Here is a 17,955-nt window from a genome sequence, read left to right on the forward strand (position 1 = left end):
CTTCATCCTGTCCGATAACGGGACCACCGGGAAGTACGGAGCCGAGGTCCGTCTCCGTCGGCAGCTGGAAAAACACATCGCCCTGCAGAAGATTAACACACGTCAGTCATGGGAAACCACTCAGAGATAGCAGACCATTGATTGCTCCCACCTTTAAGGGGACATTTAATCTAAAATAACAGGGAAAACTCTTTGTGTGTGACAGGTCTGGGCCAGGGTGTTCCTGTGGTGTGTCTGATCCTGGAAGGCGGTCCCAATGTCATTTCCATAATGTTAGAGAGTCTAAGGGAGGAGCCCCCCGTACCTGTTGTCATCTGTGACGGCAGCGGCCGAGCCTCTGACATCATCTCCTTTGCACACAGATACTGCGAAGAAGACGGGTGAGTTGCACAGCGTCCTGAATCGACTGAAAGTTTGGCGCGATGAAAAAGGATCACATGGTTTCATCTGTCCGGGATGGTGTCAAGCGATTGACTTGTGTTTGTGGCCCCAGGATGCTGAGTGACAACATCAAAGACCAGTTGCTGGTCACCATCCAGAAAACGTTTAACTACAGTCGCCTCCAGGCGCAACAAATCGTTCTCATGGTGATGGAGTGCATGAAGAAGAAATCTTTGGTAGGTCCTGAAGGACAAACAAAAGGCATGCTGGGGAACACTGATGATAAAAGCAACGGAAAACTGCTCCACTTAATGGAGATTGTCCTGTGACCTCCCCTTATTTAATCCCACAGTCAGCTGCTTCTTCCTACGGCCAGCTGCAGCAGAATATACATTTAAACTAAATCACATCACTTAAGATGATTGTATTCAGATTAAAACACTGCAACAGTTCACACGAATTGTTCTCAGTAAAAGCTGCAGATAAAAACTAAAGCGGCAGGATGGGATTCTACATCTGCTTGTGTGTGTGAGTGTTTTGTGTTACAACTGAGAATCACATTGTTTTCTCTGTAAAGATGTACCTTCTGTTGCATAGATCTGACTCTGCAAAAATAAATGGATACAATTTTAAATAGAAAGACATTATAAGAGTGATTTAGAGTTCCTTCTGGACATAACATTCACAAGGTACACAGGCACACCCCAGCATGTGTGTGTGTGTGTGTGTGTGTGTGTGTGTGTGTGTGTGTGTGTGTGTGTGTGTGTTGAGCCTTCTTAACCATCACATCTGACTGTTGCTTGTGCCTCAGTTGTACCACTGACTGTGTTGCCTCTGTTGTTTGTAGCTAAAAGTTGTTTGCACAGCCGACTACTAATGTTGCTTCTGACTGTTGTACCATCGACTGTTGTTGTTGTTGTCTCTGAATGTTGTCCTACTGACTGTTGCTTCCCCTCTGACTATTGTACCGCTGACTGCTGTTTGTGCCTCCAGTTTTTCACGTCTGACTGTTTGTATTACTGGTTGTTGTTTGTAGATCACGGTGTTCAGGATGGGTTTAGAAGGGCAGCAGGATATCGAGATGTCTATCCTGACGGCTCTTCTTAAAGGTATTTCACCTTTCTTATGTGAAGTTTTCAACATTTACTCAGATAGAAAGGTAGAAATATGTTTTCCATTTGACTGCCAAACCTGAAATGGGCCTGACTTACACCTAAATGTGGCAATGCACCATGCTGAACATTGTGTCTGACCTGGTGCAGGCACCAACGCGTCAGCCGCAGATCAGCTCAGTTTAGCTCTGGCCTGGAACAGAGTGGACATTGCTCGCAGTCAAATCTTCGTGTTTGGCCTCCATGCACCTGTAAGTCCTCATCTGCTGGAATTGAACCATGTTAAATTTAAATGAATCGGTTTTACTCTTCCGGCCTTTGTTTTCCACAGCCTGTGTGCAGTTTACCCACTGAGCGCCCGAAAAGTCCGAAGGTCCAGCAAGCTGCAGCAGGAGGAGGTAAAGGCAAAGCCAGGGGGAAAAAGTGTAAAGGAGGCAAAAGCAAACCTGAAGTACCTGAAGAGACTGACCCCCGGAAACTGGAGCTACTCAACTGGGTAAAAGAGCCATAAAATCGTTGGATCTTCAGTAACGCATCATTTTAACCATTGAAACCGTCTCAAAGCTCAATAAACATCAGCTACCAAACCCAAATCTCATAGTTTATTACATTGTCTACTTCAGTGCTTGGTTTTTGTTTTGTTTTCGGACCACTTGCATTTCAGTCATGAACATTAGTAGAAATATGTTTGCTCAGTTTATTGCTAACTAATCTCAATGCTCCGTCTGCTAATGCAAGTGACCTGCAACGCATAAAAGAGTCGTGCTGATTTCAACCGCACCTATGTTGTAACAAGTCACACTTCCATCACACCGTCAATGTTAAATCCTGAAAAATAATTTTTAGACATGTGAAGAGTGTCCTGTTCCAAAAACATCTGCTGTAAACTATAACAGGAGCACGCCGGCCAGAATCGGATCGGTCTGGGGGGGGTTCTTTCAGTATTTGTGGTCATTGAGGATATTGTGATGTGACCACGGTGATGTCATCACAGGTGAACTCCCTGGAACAGGCCATGATGGATGCTCTGGTGTTGGACAGGGTGGACTTTGTCAAGCTGCTGATCGAGAACGGCGTGAATATGAATCACTTCCTGACGATTCCTCGCCTGGAGGAACTTTACAACACGGTGAGGCTGCGTGTTGCTGACCCACTACTGGTTTTCCTTTTTCACACTCCAGACTTCCTCTACCTGCTGATCTGTAACTGGAAGTGTGTGAATCATTCGGTTTAAGGTTGAATAAAACGACTTGCTCTGAAATTTCTCTGAAAATGAAACATCTGCTTGATGAAACTGACCAGATGTGTTCAGACCGTCTTCGACTGCTCATCGACTCACACTCAGTTACTGATTATGTCACAAACGTCCTTACACATTCTAGCACCCAGTAACAACCCAGTTTATTGTGTTGCAGAAGCTGGGACCAGTAAACACGCTTCACATTGTGGTGCGAGATGTGAAAAAGGTGAGTTTTGTCTTTGATGAATCGCACCGCTTGTTAGTGAAGGACGATGCTTTTGTCTGGAAGGACGCGACAGTGAGGAGGAGATACTGTATGTGTTTTAGGGGAATCTTCCTCCAGATTACCAGATCACACTGATCGACATTGGACTGGTGCTGGAGGTCCTGATGGGAGGAGCTTACCGCTGCAAATACACCAGGAAGAGTTTCAGGACACTGTACAACCACTTATATGGCTTGAAGAGAGTGAGCACATACACATCAACACAGAATGAACTGGGTAGCATCTCTACATCGTTATGACAACGGCAGCCTAGCCATCAATTAGCCATCTAATACAATAGATCTTAATCTCAAGCTGCTTTACATATAGCATCATTTACGTTACCTTACACACAGCTCAGGTCTGAAACACACCTGTTTGATGTGTAACTCAAATGATGCCTCTTTTCTTTTGCAGCCTAAAGCTCTGAAACTTCTGGGGATGGAGGTTTGCTCTTTTTATTGTTTAAATCATCTGCCCTCATATTTGACCTCACCTGGACTGATGTGGTCTCATCGGGGCTCCTGCAGGACGATGAACCACGTTCGAAAGGAAGAGGGAAAAAGAGCAAGAAGAAGGAGGAGGAGTTGGATGTCGATGTGGACGACCCTGAGGTCAGCAGGTTCCAGTATCCCTTCCACGAGCTGATGGTTTGGGCTGTGCTGACAAAGCGCCAGACCATGGCCCTGTTCCTGTGGCAACACGGGGAGGAGGCCATGGCCAAGGCCCTGGTGGCCTGCAAACTGTACAAGGCCATGGCCCACGAGTCCTCCCAGAGCGAACTGGTGGATGATATTTTTCAGGATCTGGAGAACAATTCCAGGTGAGTCCCAGAAGGACCAGGGACCAGAGTGTCTTGTGAAGATGTGGATGATGGCTGTGTTGTGTTTGTGTCCTGCACAGGGAATTTGGCCAGTTGGCTTATGAACTGCTGGATCAGTCCTACAAACGCGACGAGCAGGTGGCCATGAAGTTGCTGACGTACGAGCTGAAGAACTGGAGCAACTCCACGTGTCTGAAGCTGGCTGTCGCTGCCAAACATCGTGACTTCATCGCTCACACCTGCAGCCAGATGCTGCTGACTGACATGTGGATGGGCTGCCTGAGGATGGGGAAGAGCAACAGTCTGAAGGTGACCAATGACACAATGAACCAAGTGACACAAAACTATACTTTAAACTATCTCAACCTATTTTCGTCGCCTGCTACAAATCTTTTTTATATTGTGTTGATGAACGTTGTCATTATTCACCTTTTGCTGGAAATGAGGATTACAGGCCATTTTAAAGGAGCGGTCTTATGGTTGTGGTGATAGTGGTTATCTGGAGTTGGCCCATCATTCTTTCAGTCGGTACCCACAGCTCAGTAGAGGCGGAAAGGTAAAACCTGTGCTGAATGACCAGAGTGGAACCAGAACCATTTGTTAGTATCACCATCTGCTGGAAGGTGAAACAGCTTCAGATCGCTGGAACTACTGGGATGATTAGATAAGCTAACGGTCCTGCCAGATGGGGTCATTGTTGTGTGAAGATGTTAAAGGTACAAGAGAATAAAGATAGCAGGAGAAGAAAATAATTAAATAAGTAAAACATGTGGCTGTGTCAGTTGTTCAGAAATAAAGTTCAATTTCATTCTTAAAGTGGACACAAGAGGACAAGAGTAGCATTACTGTATGCTCAAGCTGCATGTGACACACTGGGATATTTAAATCCTGCACAACAGAAAAAAGCCACACAACACACACGACACAACATGACGCAATCATAATAGAGTAATGGCATCGTCGTCTGCAGGTGATCCTCGGCATCATTTTCCCACCTGCGATTCTCCTGCTGGACTTTCGTCTTGGAGATGAAGCTTCAAATCGTCCAAATAGAAACAACGAGGACCGCGGAACCAAAGACGAGGACAGCAAATCCAGCAAGGTAACGACCCTGCAGAACCACCCTTGCTGTTCTGTCCATTCAGCATTGTGATGAAAGCATGCTTGTCTCAGGACGCCGCCTCCAACCTGGACGCTACATCAAAGAAAGGCGATGATGAGGAAGAGCAGAACAAAATCAAGAGGAGAACTCCAGTTGTGAGGACGATCTTTGAGTTCTATAACGCTCCATTCACAAAATTCTGGTTCAATACGGTGAGTTTAGATATACCATATATATGTTACTATCATAGAAATAATGAGTTAATAACACATCATCACCATACACAGCACAAATCAAATGGCGTGTGTGCGTGTGTGTGTGTGTGTGTGTGTGTGTGTGTGTGTTAGATCTCCTACCTGGTCTACCTCATGTTGTATAACTACATCATCCTGGTGAAGATGGAACGATGGCCGTCTCTTCAGGAGTGGACCGTGATCGCTTACATCATCACACTCGGACTGGAGAAAGTCCGACAGGTACACACACCCTTGTCCTTCTATCTTTGTGAGGGCTTTCATGACCATAATCTGATGTCCAGCTCCTTATGCTCCATTAAGAAGGTCAACTTTTATCTCTAACTGGCTCTTATGTTATTAAAGTCCAGTAAAGGTATTTGATGAATTATGTTGACTTAGATGCTGAATTCAAAGTTTTCCGCCTCAAATATGAGCTCAATTTTTATCAACGCTCTCAGATCCTGATGTCTGAACCAGGGAAACTGAAACAGAAGATCAATGTGTGGTTGGAGGATTATTGGAACATCACAGACTTGGTGGCCATCTCTGTCTTCCTGCTGGGTCTGCTGCTACGGCTGCAGAACGAGCCCTCCATGGGTTATGGACGGGTCATCTACTGCGTCGACATCATCTTCTGGTACATCAGAGTCCTCGACATCTTTGGAGTCAACAAATACCTTGGACCCTACGTCATGATGATCGGCAAAATGGTATCAGCCCCCATCCCAGCTGTAACAGCTTTTGAACCCCAGTGAAAAATATTTTCGTTGTAGGAATTTCTTCAAGTAGTGACTACTAGCATAGCATCTATATCAGCTAAATAGTCTCTCCTCTGGTGTCCCAGAAGTATCATAAGCTGGTCTGGCCAGAAACCGCTGAGTCGTCATCAGTGCTGACATTTCTTGCAGATGATCGATATGCTGTACTTTGTGGTCATCATGTTGGTGGTGCTGATGAGTTTCGGCGTCGCCCGCCAGGCCATCCTTCACCCCGACGAGGAGCCGACGTGGCGCTTGGCGCGAAACATCTTCTACATGCCGTACTGGATGATCTACGGAGAGGTGTTTGCTGACTCCATAGACCGTAAGACTAGAGTTCATAGTAAGATTCTCAGTCACGCTGCTGCTCCTTCTCTGATTGGTGATTTTTCTCGCTGCCTTTACAGGGTGAAAGATGTTCCGTGCTTTTGGCTCCTAAAATTTTAACTGGTTGTAATTTCAAGATGAACATTTAGCTGTACACGAGCAGTATTTATATATTGGAATTCAGTATTTATGAAATATAACAATGTTCCTACTATTGATGAGGCTCGACTAATAACCTGCAGAAACATCTTTACTTTGTCGCTTACTTTTTGACTTCTCACTCTTTTTTGACTGTTTCACCCTTTTATTTTTCTCTTCTCCACCAAACAAAAGTTTATGCGATGGAAATCAACCGTAAGTATCTGACACGGTCAAACAGGAATTACAGAATATGCTACAATAATGGAAAATGTGAAGATGATCACATGTTTCCCCTAAGCTCCATGTGGAGACAACCTGTATGATGAAGATGGGAAGAAGCTTCCTCCCTGTATTCCTGGAGCCTGGCTGACGCCGGCCATCATGGCGTGTTACCTGCTGGTCGCCAACATCCTGCTGGTCAACCTGCTTATTGCCGTCTTTAAGTCAGTCAATCAGCATTGACCACATTTTTATCAGATGTACTTCAGGTCTACAGCTGTCGTGATCTATTTTTAACATAAGAATCATAATGGTAATTATATTATAGGGGGATTACAGCCTTTCCCCTTAGCTGTTTTTTTGTATTATTATAAGTGAGTCCGCCAGGATATTCTGTTAAGTAACAAAATATATACTTGATTCTTTAAACATTTCTCACCTTTGGTTTGTTTTCACTGAAATGAATCACTGATTTCAGCGAATTAAGATCTACTCACGTGGCGGTTTTGTGACGCCTCTTCTCGTCAACAGTAACACCTTCTTTGAGGTGAAGTCCATCTCCAACCAGGTGTGGAAGTTCCAGCGATATCAGCTTATCATGACTTTCCATGACCGTCCCATACTGCCCCCTCCCCTCATTATTATCTCCCACATCTACATCCTCCTGAGGCGACTGTTCTGTCCCTGTCGTCAGAGGCCAGACGGCGAACGTGATCATCGGGAGCGAGGACTCCGTAAGACTGCTTTCTGAGCTTCAAAGTTCAGGTTCTCCTGCTGTTTCAGCTGATTGTTGTCATTTCCTCAGAGCTGGTGCTGAATTTGGATGAGTTGAAGAGCCTGCACGAGTTTGAGGAGCAGTGTGTTGAGGAATATTTCCGAGAAAAAGATGACGAGAAACAGTCGTCCAACAACGAGAGAATCCGGGTGACATCAGAGAGGTCAGGAAGACAGCAGACAGGTTCTGACTGTCCATCACGGAGGTTTTATGTCCATTATGATCTGGTGACTGAAGGTTGCGATTGTTCACTGTCTGTTCAGGGTGGAGAACATGTTCATGCGTCTGGAGGAAGTGAATGAGAGGGAGCACTCCATGAAGGCATCCTTGCAGACAGTGGACCTCCGCCTGGCTCAGCTGGAGGAGTTTTCCGGACGCATGATGCACGCGCTGGAGAAACTGGCAGGGGTGGAGCGAGACGAGCTCTTCGCCACGCGCTCCCGAGGCTCGTCGGTCTGTGAGCTTTCTCTGCTGCGACACGGCAGCGTCAACAGTGGAGACGGATACAGTCTGTTCCGATACCAGCTGGAGCACCACGACAGGGGGTCTGTGTCTGGAGACACTGAGGGACCGGGTCTGGAGGCACCAGGCAGAAGCACCGAGGCAGGAAACACTACAGGTACAAAGGAGTGTGTCTGTGTGTGTGTGTGTGTGTGTGCGTGTGTACCATGCTAGAACCTTAAAAGCTTTGAACATATCTTCTCTGGCCATATCTGACAACCATAACCTTCTAATTCCAGATGTGGTGAAGGAGTTTGGATCGAGTCTAGAGGTATCGGGGCGGAAGGAGAGAGCGCATTCTCTGTCCAACATCAACATCCTGATCTCACCATGCAGTGGCAGCCTCAGCCCCCCCCAGAACGGCTGTGCTGAGGCTCCGACTCAAATGAATGCCAGTCAAGACTGGCATTCATTGGAGAAAGTCCGTCTAGAGGCAGCAGCATCTTTTCCTCTAGTGAGGTCATCCTCTCCAACCCACGGGACCTTGGCTTCGCACAGGAAGTCCATTGGCGGCATCTGCTGTAGCCCCGCCCACCAAGAGACAGCAACTACTGTCACCCCCTTTGTGGACTCAAGTGGGTCCCGTTGCAGAGTCCAACCTTCCTCTGAGGATAAACAAGATGCGGAGACAACCTGCAGTGGATCTGATAATGGGCACAATCGCCATAGTAACAAAGTGGAGGAGGAGTTTCTGGTGGGGGAGGATCAGATGTACCCGACTCTTCGGTCCAAGAGTTTGAATGAGAATCCTAGAAAGATGAAGAGGAAAGAGAGGGATGAGGCGCTGCATTCAAGTGCCAGTGTCAAAGATCTGGTGTCAGCATTCAGCGGGATCACAGAGGTCCTGCAGTCCAGGACGGAGTCCAGACTCTCTGACAGAGGGACTCCGTGAGCCAGCTCGCGTATCTGCTACCGATCGGTCTGAGTCTGGATGGACTCAGAACCAGAATGACAACATTACTGATGTTACATCTGATGTTTTCAATGTTATTTTCAGTTTTACACGTCAACACTTGGACGGGTGCTTAGAAGTCCCATTTTTCAACATGTGTGAAATAACAGAAATAGCAGTGATGCGCTCAGAGTAAAAATATTATTCAGAATTCACACAGGTTCTCAGAGAGGCTTCTTCAGTTCCGACTAGCTCGGTATGAGTTGACTCTCCACGAGATCCAGATGAAGGAAAAGCTTCCGAGTCTACAACTCAATTTAAACAAATATTCACTTTTGAGTGTTTTAGTGAGCCCAACACAACAGGAAGTGACACAATAGTTTAGCGCTCACGTTCACCAGCCAGGAAGCAGCGGAACCAAATGTTTCACTGAGCAGATTACTGAATCCGACGACGACAGGAGACGCTATACAGTTATAGTATTTATTGATAAAAAGCACCAAGTGTCGCCTAAAATGCCCTTCATCGTGTGACTGCCTCGCCATCTCATAGTCACATGACCAGAGCGGCTCTGGCTGGTGCAGGTTAACCTTCAGGACTTGACCTGATCTATATTGTTGGAAAAATCACTGGGAAAAATTTCTATAAATAAAAAGGATACAAACAGTAAATAGTGACTTGTGTTATTCTGACCCTCCGACAGTTGTTCATTAGTGTCAGCACGGCTGCAGAGTGAAGGCTGCTACAAGTGACCAGAAGGCTTTGATGTCCACTGGGATTGATTAAAAACAAATAAAAACATATAAAAGCAGAAACTGGAGTGTCTCATTAGCCCGTAGGTCCATTCACATGATCCCAGTCTCCCTCTGACCCAGTGTGGGACTGTCTTGGCAGGTAACAGTGGTGTCTCCACTGGCCCTGCTGACAAACACGGTGGGGGGCTGGGTGGAGGACATTTCAAACATCAGCTCCCCAGTACTCTTATTATTTCTGGATGCTGAGGCCTTCCTTTTAGTCCTGCAGTGGGAGGACTGTGGAGGAAATGCGGAGACAGTCCTCTGTGAGAACCTGGACGAGTCTCCAACTGTCAGAGAAGAACCCAGCTTAGCCAACACCATGGGTATCTCCTCCAGAGACTCTGCAGAGTCTGAATGGTACTCAGCAGGAGGGGCGGCCGCCTGTACTGGACCCAGGGCCGGGGCCAGAGGGGGCAGGGAGGCCCTCAGAGGAAACGCTGGGAAAGGAATTCTCTGAGCCAGGGACACGGAAGACGCACTGCTGGCATCTGCTTGGGAAACAAAAACACATCCAGATTAGACTCTGCTGAACCAGTAATCCAGTAACCATTAACGATATATATCAGTATGATACTGGGACACTTTCACACACAAACTGCAGAAAAGAGGAGCGAGCTCACCTGGGGGAAGGCCGCTGTTCGGGCTATGATCTCTGGTCATCTCTGATGGAACTTTCTGGCTCTTCCTCTTTTTTTTCTTTGAACGTACAAAGACGCTCATGAGGAAGAGTGAAAGACTCGTGTCCACGGTGACAACACCAGCCTTACCTGTGTGCGGCGGCGTGTGGGTGCCGCTGCGTTGAGCTCTGAAGACATGTTGGCCTCTTCCACAACAGGACTGGACACGGTTCTCACTCTGCTCTTCACCAACGTCCTAACAGACAAACAAATCTTCTTTACTTTACAGAACAGATCCTGAAGTCAACTCTGAGAGTAAGTAGTACTGCAGCTGCAGTTTTTGATTCCTCCTATTTGTAGTCCAACTAACCTTTCGTTCATTGACATTCCTCAATAATTCCACAACACTTACGCGGGTTCCCCGTGCACAGCCACAGTGGGACCTTCCTCGTTGTCCATCTGAGGCTGGGTGAAACCCTGGGGCGACGGACCGTCCGCATCCTGACATGGAGGAACAAACGTTAGATTCAAACAGCTCAGATGCATCATGAGTAAGTACATGAAAGACTAATTATTCTGGCAACCAATTGAGGCTTCGATTCAGACGAAGTTTGAACATATCGACTGGAAGGATGTAAATTACGTTGAAGAGGCTGACTGATGGAACTGCTGCTGCTGTTTTCCTGGAGTCTCTTCTGCCGTGACGGTGACGCTGTCGCACGATGTACTCGTAAGTGCTGAGTCTGTTCCACACTAAGCACACAGTCGTCTTACTCTGCTGTTCAGGTCTGTTCGTTTGTAGTTACGGGCTCCGGGTGAATGGTGAGTGGGTCTTACTCAGGTAGATGTGAAAGCAGAGCAGGTGAGAGAGCAGCACAGACGACAGCAACGCCAGAGTAATGGTGACCGCGGCCAGGCCAGGAATCACTGCAGCAGCCGAGCTCAGCGGGGCCACCGGCAAGAACACGAACCACACCGACGAATCGTTCCTCACTGCAACACAGTAACCGCGGCCACCAGTTGGGCTCAGATCATCAGAAGATGAGAGGAACATTTGGTAAATGAGTTCTGTTTTGTCTCATTTGTTAAGTGTTTGTTATTGAAAAACTCCAGGGTGTGTGTACCCTTAGTGTTACGATTGTTGCTAAAGAAATGTTCACAAAGGGAAAGCAGACTTTGCAAAAGTCACAACTTCCTGGCAAACCTTAAAAACTGGTGGAATGAATGTGTTGTATATGTCGAGAAAAATGTCGGGAGCATTTCTGAAAGGCCACATAGCTTTTGAAGGAATCCTGGCTGCAAATGGCTGCAGAGGTCAGGTGACTTACACAGGAAGTGCTGGTTGGTGCGCAGTCTGGATGGATGCAAAAAAAACTCCACAAACACGTAGGAGGCAACAACCAGGACAAAGCAGATCCCCAGCAGGGCTGAGAGAACACTGTGGAGGAACAACCTGGGGAGCAGCAACACAGCAGAACTGAATACACACTAATACAGCGTAGAGCCGCTGCTAGAGAACAGTCTGAATACAGGACACAGTGAACAATCGACTCACTTGTAGTTCCTGCTGCCGACACAGTTGTTCAGCCAGCGACAATGATGGTCAAAGTTAGCAACACATTTATTGCAAGAACTGCAGTGCTTGGACTTGGGTCCCCTGAAACACACAAACACACACACAAACACACACCTTTAAATGGGACTCAGACTGTAGTTCTTCAGAGTTTAGTTCCTCAACAGGCAGAAGGACAACCTTAACAAGACTCTACAGGTAAAACAGGAACCAATTCTCAGACCTACCTGAGCACTCACAAGCCTGGTGTGGTGCTAAATGTAGGAACAAAAGGATTCTTGTTAGACATCAATCACAACTTTTGATTGTTCACCTGGCTGCTGACAACAGCAGCTGCTTATGATGACAGCGTGTTCATGTACGAGCAGGTACAGTAGGATTACCACCTACTTCAGGATTACCACCGTTTACAGCAAACTTTGCTCTGGTTTCTGGATCCTTCAGTTTCTGTGGGAGCTAACTAAAGTTTGATTTGACTGTTTTAAAGTAGTACTCACACATCCACCTGGCACAGGTAGCAGTGGCAGTTCTCAATGACGTGAGGATGTTTGGAGCGGTCAAAGACAGGAACCGGACCTCTGTCGCTCTTGGTTCGAACATTGTGGTCAGCTGGGTCAATGGATACGGCGGTGATGTGGACGCACAGGTGACATGCAAACATCACACCTGTACACTGAGTTCAGGTCAGGAATCAAACAGTTGTGGAAAGTTTTCTGGTCAAAAACATCCCAGTGCCATCCAAACCACATCATTCTTTGGGCTGGCATGCCAACCCAGGTCCATCTTTGTGGACATGACATTTATCTGACGTTGTGTCCACCTGCATCCATCTTAAATCATATGAGGTTTGAATGTAAGGATACAATGTAGCCTGCAGGGATCCAGTGTGCTGGCAGCAGAGGCACAAACACTCCGAAGGTGGTGATGGCAAAATAGATGTAGAGCAACCAGGCCAGCAGCTGGAATGGGTGCGGCGGCCAGCTCCAGCCATTGGTCCGAGAACAAAGCGGTACATCGGCCCGGTGTGGGTTGTCCTCTGCCACTGGCACCGTGCGGTTTGGGTTCCTACAGAATGCATCCATCCTTCAGACCGAGGAAATGTACATTATTTTATTCTGATGGTGATCACGTGACCACTTCGTGTAACCACAACTGCCACTTACAAAAGGATCTATAGTCAGTACATCCTCAATAAAATATATGAGTGAGATCTGAATCATCATTGCCTGTGTAGTATATATTTTCAGTGTATATATATATATGAATTGTGAACGAATTGTGACAGAAATCGCCCTCTCTTACCTCGTCACTACTACAACCTGCATTTTAACTTGTAATTAATCCCTGTCACACAACACACAGAGTAATCGGCTCAAATTTGAAATGAGTACAGTATTCTGTCAGAAATTGTGATTCTGGTGCAGATTAGAAGGAGAAGACGTGTGAATACTAACCTGCTCAGTTGGGCCTGTGGGCCAGGGTCCCTGGCGTCTCATGTCAGCCAGAGCTGCGGAGGAGTGACGGTGCCGTGGCGGGGCCCCGGAGGATCGGGCTGCCGAGACCCCGGAACGTCAAGGTACACGTTAACTCACATCCGTCCGTGCTGACTCTGCTCAGTGCAGAGGGATTACGAACCTTTCCGAGCCACCAGATGTTGTTTCGTCCTAATTCTGGCCGGAACGTCTTATATTATTGACTGATTCATTGGTCGGCGCGGTATATTGATGAATGTTAGCGTGCTAATCGACCCGGCGTCAGTCGATATCGTAGGCTGTTGCTCGACTGTTGCTCCAGCGTCAACAGGCTAAGTGTTAAAGATGCAAATCATACGTCGTCCTTAATTTTACCTTTTAAGATATTTAGCATCGCTGCCGAAACAGACGAGGTCATAAGCTTGTTACCACGGTGGCTGACGTTTCCATGGTAACGTTACACTCACTTCCTGTTTGAGTCGTGACCCGGAAGTTGAAGTGTGCCTGCAGCGATCTAATGAAATCAGCTTTAATATGTGAAAACCTACCCAAATCTTCACGATTCGTCGCAACAAAATACAGATTCTTAAACGTCTAAATCCAATTCACAAATTGATTCATATTTTATAATTGAGGAAGTAATTATTTTTGAGTAATTTATCATTTCACTTGTGTGGCAGAGATGCTATCATCTGATTAAATTATACATTGATGTTGACAGCGAAAAATAATTGCAGATCCTTGGTGAGAGTAGTGCTTGGCTGTGGGAACATGTAAAATCCAGCAGGGGACCCTAGTGTCCCAGACAACAGTTCCAAATTCAAAATTCACAATATTCAACTACACACACGCACACACGCACGCACGCACACACACACGCTTATACATACTTTTTGAACGTTTTTTCTTATAAAAAGTGGTTTATTTTGTTTTGTTTTTCTTTCCTCCTGACTCTCCTTCCATTGCTTCTCTTCCTCCCATCTCTCTGCTGCTCCTCTTCCTCGTGTCTCTTCCTCTTGCTTCTCCTCCTCCTATATCTCATCTGATGTGCTAAATCCATTTAATTAATCAGATCTAACATTGTAATTATAATTTGAGAATGTGGACATTTAGATTAGGTTAATCTTGCTAATTTTCCCAACATTAGCAGCACATTAGAACTGTTGGAGATGAGTGAAATGAATTCCATCTGTTTGCACAATGCACAGCAACATTCACGTCGAGGAGCAGCTATTGTGTTCTAAAAGTGAAAAAAGGCCAGACTAGAGGTCGTTGACGGAGACCCGAGGAACTTCTTCTCTGTCTCACGGGACTGTTGGCTCATATAATGAAGGCCTGAGATCCTGACGTCTGTGATTGTGAAGTAATCTGGCAGAATCCAGAGCCTGCAGCTGTTCAGAACAGGAGGTTGAGGTTGGATGACTGTTTTTCTGGAAGTGGTCCTAAGTTTTCTCAGGGGACCTGAGCTGAAAACTGCTGTTAATTATCTTCAGTCAGCAAAAAGCAGCATGTGGGCATGTGAGGAAATCCAGCCTGAATTCTGAGAAACAACATTTTTTTTAATAAATGAGATTTTATTATGACAAACCAATCCAAATCCAGACCACTTCCAGTGGTTTCTATCAGTAATCACAGTTTTGCTCTGCCTTCTTCTAATTGGCTGTGTGAAAATTAATTTCTGTCATTTTAGCGTCAGTTTTCACCACAGCAAAAAGTATTCATATGCATTAAGAGGGCCAAGTAGAGAGACTAGCATCCCAGGCCAGGTCTCTGTTCAAGCCATGATAACATTGCAAATTTGTGTTATCTAAAAAAAAACAGGATGACAGTGAACGTATCACAGAATCCTGCTTGGATGAACCCCACACAACAGACTGTAGACCATAGTAAGAAATAAGCAATAAGCAACGATAAGAAAAAAAATGTCTTATGGAGAAGGGGCCAGGTCTTACCAGTCTCCAGGTGACTGGCTTGCCTTCAGGTAATCAGGACCGCCTGATACACTCTGCAAAACAGTCAAATCTATGAAAACAAATGTTCTTCTCCATGAAAGTTGGTGGCATGATCACGGCTGGCAAGTCAGCACTCGTTTTTACTGCTCCAAACACTAACCTGTTCAACCAAAATCCCCTCCTCCATCCAGTTATGCTTCTTCTCTCTTCAAATTGTCACTGGAGGAGTTCTCTGAGCCAAATTCTAACAATTACTTTATTAACTCGAACCACATCCTAAATTGAAAACCACGGGTACATTGCCACTACCCTAAAGGGCCTTGATGACATCATCAATGCTATGGACAATATACAGCTCTATTCAGCTGCCTCTATACATCTGGACCAGGCGTTTGACTCTGTAGATCACATGATTCTCCAGCATTGTTCTGTCCTCAAGCCGTTTTCACTTGTTTGCAAACCTGGCGCCAGTGAAGTCAGAAAACTTTGTGTCTGATTCCCTAAATATCCATAAGGGTGTCCCTCAAGGATCCATCCTGGGCCTAACTTGGTTCTGCATCTCCATAAACGATGCTGATCAACACCTCTATGCTGACGATACTATTATCTACTGGAACAGCTCTTTGCTCGACTCTACTGTATCCACCCTCACACAGCCATACTTTTATAGAAAATGCTTTTCTTACATTATTTTTCATATATTATATATGTACACGTATAAGTACAGTGCAATAATAATATTATGTGTAGACTGATCAAATATAAAAATGTGACCTCCTGCTTAATATTGTGCTGTTACAAAAACAGCCCTGACCCATTGAGGCTGGACTCTTCTCGACCCCTTAAGGTGAGCTATTTGTATCTGCACTAAGATGTGAGTGGTTGATCCTTTACATTTTGTAAGCTACGAGGTGGGCCAGTTTGTCCAGGACATCCCACAGTCGCTCAACTGGACTGAGGCCTGGTTAATTTTAAGTCTAAACCTCAACCTTGTTGTTGTGCTCCTCAGCTGTTTTAGCTTTGTGTTGTCCTGGAATGTTGTTTCCATTAAAGGTGGAACACGGTCTGCAACAGTGCTTAGGTAGGTTGTACGGTACACGTGGATGTAGTGGAAGCATTGTCTTTGCCTTCTCATGGTGCCTCCTCGTCCCATGTGCCCCTGGTTAAGACACACACATATGCACCAGGCTCATCCGCAGGATGGAAAACAGCCCTATTCATTAGACTGTGAAAGGATTCATCAGACCAGACCACCTCTCAACATTGTTTCAATCTTCTAGCATTCACTTCTTTTCCTTATTACTGTGCATGATTACTGTTATTCACAAAAGACTAAACCTCTATTTGCTATTATATATTTATTGTTGCTGCTATCATCAGTCAGAGGGTATTCTGACCAGCTCTTGAGCTTCAGCAGCTTCAGTCATGTGATGTTGTTGTGTCTATACCATGTTTACAACATGCATTCACCACCTTCTCAACTCTGTTCTTTTTGAAACAATTAACCCATTATGAGCAGGGTCAAAGTCGCCAACGGGTCCATACCATCGGCCCACATGCTTACGCCTGATCTGCCATATGTGGGTCAGAATGTTCGGGTCAGAGGAAGTTTGGTGGCATCAGCTCACTGAACACGCTGAACATCACATCTGAAATGTAGTGAAGCCTCATGAGGGTGAGCATTAGCCGATGACATATTTATCACATTTAGGACAGTTTTTTAAGGAGAACACACATTCAAAAGGCAACAAACTAATAATCCTCAAAACCTATATTCTGGCTTAACCCTTGCATACTGTTTTTTGACAGCAACACTAATACCATAAACAGCTTAAAATATAAGGTTTTTACCTAAAGTGACCCAAAACATAGAAAAATAAAAACTGTTTTAAGAGTTTATACATGTAGAGGTGCTAGGTTTGCAGAACTGTCTGTGTTCCCTCATTTCCCCACCACTGTCTCTGAGCAGGTTCCTGCAGAGACAGACACCTGCTGGTCTATGAGGGGTCATGGGGGACGCTTGAAAAAGTGAAATGGTAAAACAGCATAACAGTGATCATTTATGGTGAACAGAAGTCATCCAGAGATCAGAGGGTTCAGTGACACTGCCACAACATCTGCATCTGTAAGCACAAAACTTGTTACTAAAAAGTAACAAATTTAAAAGGCTGGATGGGGAGTTTATAACTTCATGACCATAAAGTGAAGGCATAACATAGAAGCAGTACATAAGGGTTAAACAAGTTGTATTGATTGGCTCATTTTTTGTATTGGCTTATTTTTTAAGGTGCTGAAATTCAAAAGTCTCAAGGCCGGAAGTGAAGCCTCTGGTCAGGGGATTCTTAATATTGTCCATATGAATGTTAATATACGAAAGCAAAATGTATTTATTGAGAGTAAATGAGGAGATCCTGGATGAGTTGTGAGGGAATAGTCAACAGGCCGAAGCTGACAGTGGTGTGGAAACAGATGTCTGTAGTGTATCCAACCAATGGCCGTTTTTATGTGGAGAACATCAGAATTTAGACCAGATGGTTGCCGAAGTGTCGACCTTGAACCTCAATGTGGGTCTAGAGTCTAGGAGGACACACATTGGAGCATGGCCAAAAAACCACATCTGGGTGGAGGTGTAGACACTGGAGCAGACCTTTCTAGGGATGGTGAACAAGCCCCAAGGGAGACCAGACAAACATGGACCGAATGCCTGTCCTGTCAGTCCACATTGTAGATGAGCTTGGACAGTCAGAGGAGTAGAGCCAACTGACATTCAGT

The 17,955-nt window shown here is 45.6% G+C and overlaps 2 protein-coding genes across 5 annotated transcripts in view; one reads left to right on the top strand and one right to left on the bottom strand.

The window, feature by feature from the left end:
- Nucleotides 1–9,443, top strand: part of LOC130517852 (transient receptor potential cation channel subfamily M member 1-like) — a 16,395-nt gene extending 6,952 nt beyond the window's left edge. Inside the window, exons 9-31 of the mRNA XM_057020034.1 lie at nt 1–101; nt 206–380; nt 494–617; nt 1,418–1,490; nt 1,644–1,744; nt 1,825–1,989; nt 2,488–2,622; nt 2,909–2,959; nt 3,061–3,201; nt 3,416–3,445; nt 3,529–3,821; nt 3,902–4,130; nt 4,792–4,923; nt 4,995–5,135; nt 5,271–5,399; nt 5,618–5,869; nt 6,068–6,242; nt 6,578–6,598; nt 6,684–6,828; nt 7,136–7,338; nt 7,410–7,542; nt 7,643–7,998; nt 8,120–9,443. The exon at nt 1–101 is cut by the window's left edge and continues 71 nt beyond it. Coding sequence (XP_056876014.1) covers nt 1–101; nt 206–380; nt 494–617; nt 1,418–1,490; nt 1,644–1,744; nt 1,825–1,989; nt 2,488–2,622; nt 2,909–2,959; nt 3,061–3,201; nt 3,416–3,445; nt 3,529–3,821; nt 3,902–4,130; nt 4,792–4,923; nt 4,995–5,135; nt 5,271–5,399; nt 5,618–5,869; nt 6,068–6,242; nt 6,578–6,598; nt 6,684–6,828; nt 7,136–7,338; nt 7,410–7,542; nt 7,643–7,998; nt 8,120–8,772 — 3,958 coding nt within the window. The 3' untranslated portion in view covers nt 8,773–9,443. The remainder of the gene's footprint in view (nt 102–205; nt 381–493; nt 618–1,417; nt 1,491–1,643; nt 1,745–1,824; nt 1,990–2,487; nt 2,623–2,908; nt 2,960–3,060; nt 3,202–3,415; nt 3,446–3,528; nt 3,822–3,901; nt 4,131–4,791; nt 4,924–4,994; nt 5,136–5,270; nt 5,400–5,617; nt 5,870–6,067; nt 6,243–6,577; nt 6,599–6,683; nt 6,829–7,135; nt 7,339–7,409; nt 7,543–7,642; nt 7,999–8,119) is intronic.
- On the bottom strand, nt 9,242–14,165 carry zdhhc1 (zinc finger DHHC-type containing 1). 4 transcript variants are annotated; one of them, XM_057023638.1, is made up of 11 exons: nt 13,214–14,165; nt 12,623–12,824; nt 12,257–12,425; nt 11,742–11,843; nt 11,515–11,639; nt 11,024–11,179; nt 10,830–10,939; nt 10,599–10,687; nt 10,337–10,442; nt 10,190–10,265; nt 9,242–10,060 (listed from the first exon to the last, which is right to left on the bottom strand). In XM_057023638.1, the coding sequence occupies exons 1-11, from the start codon at nt 13,253–13,255 to the stop codon at nt 9,618–9,620; spliced, it is 1,620 nt and encodes a 539-aa protein (XP_056879618.1). In that variant the 5' UTR covers nt 13,256–14,165; the 3' UTR covers nt 9,242–9,617. The 4 variants fall into 4 exon arrangements, with proteins under 4 accessions (XP_056879618.1, XP_056879624.1, XP_056879628.1 ...); XM_057023644.1 differs by having other exon boundaries at nt 9,242–10,057; nt 13,214–14,159; XM_057023648.1 differs by having other exon boundaries at nt 12,257–12,432; nt 12,623–12,842; nt 13,214–14,144.
- Nucleotides 14,166–17,955: the final 3,790 nt, after the last annotated feature.

This window comes from Takifugu flavidus, chromosome 2, assembly GCF_003711565.1.
Source record: "Takifugu flavidus isolate HTHZ2018 chromosome 2, ASM371156v2, whole genome shotgun sequence".
Lineage (NCBI taxonomy): Eukaryota > Metazoa > Chordata > Actinopteri > Tetraodontiformes > Tetraodontidae > Takifugu > Takifugu flavidus.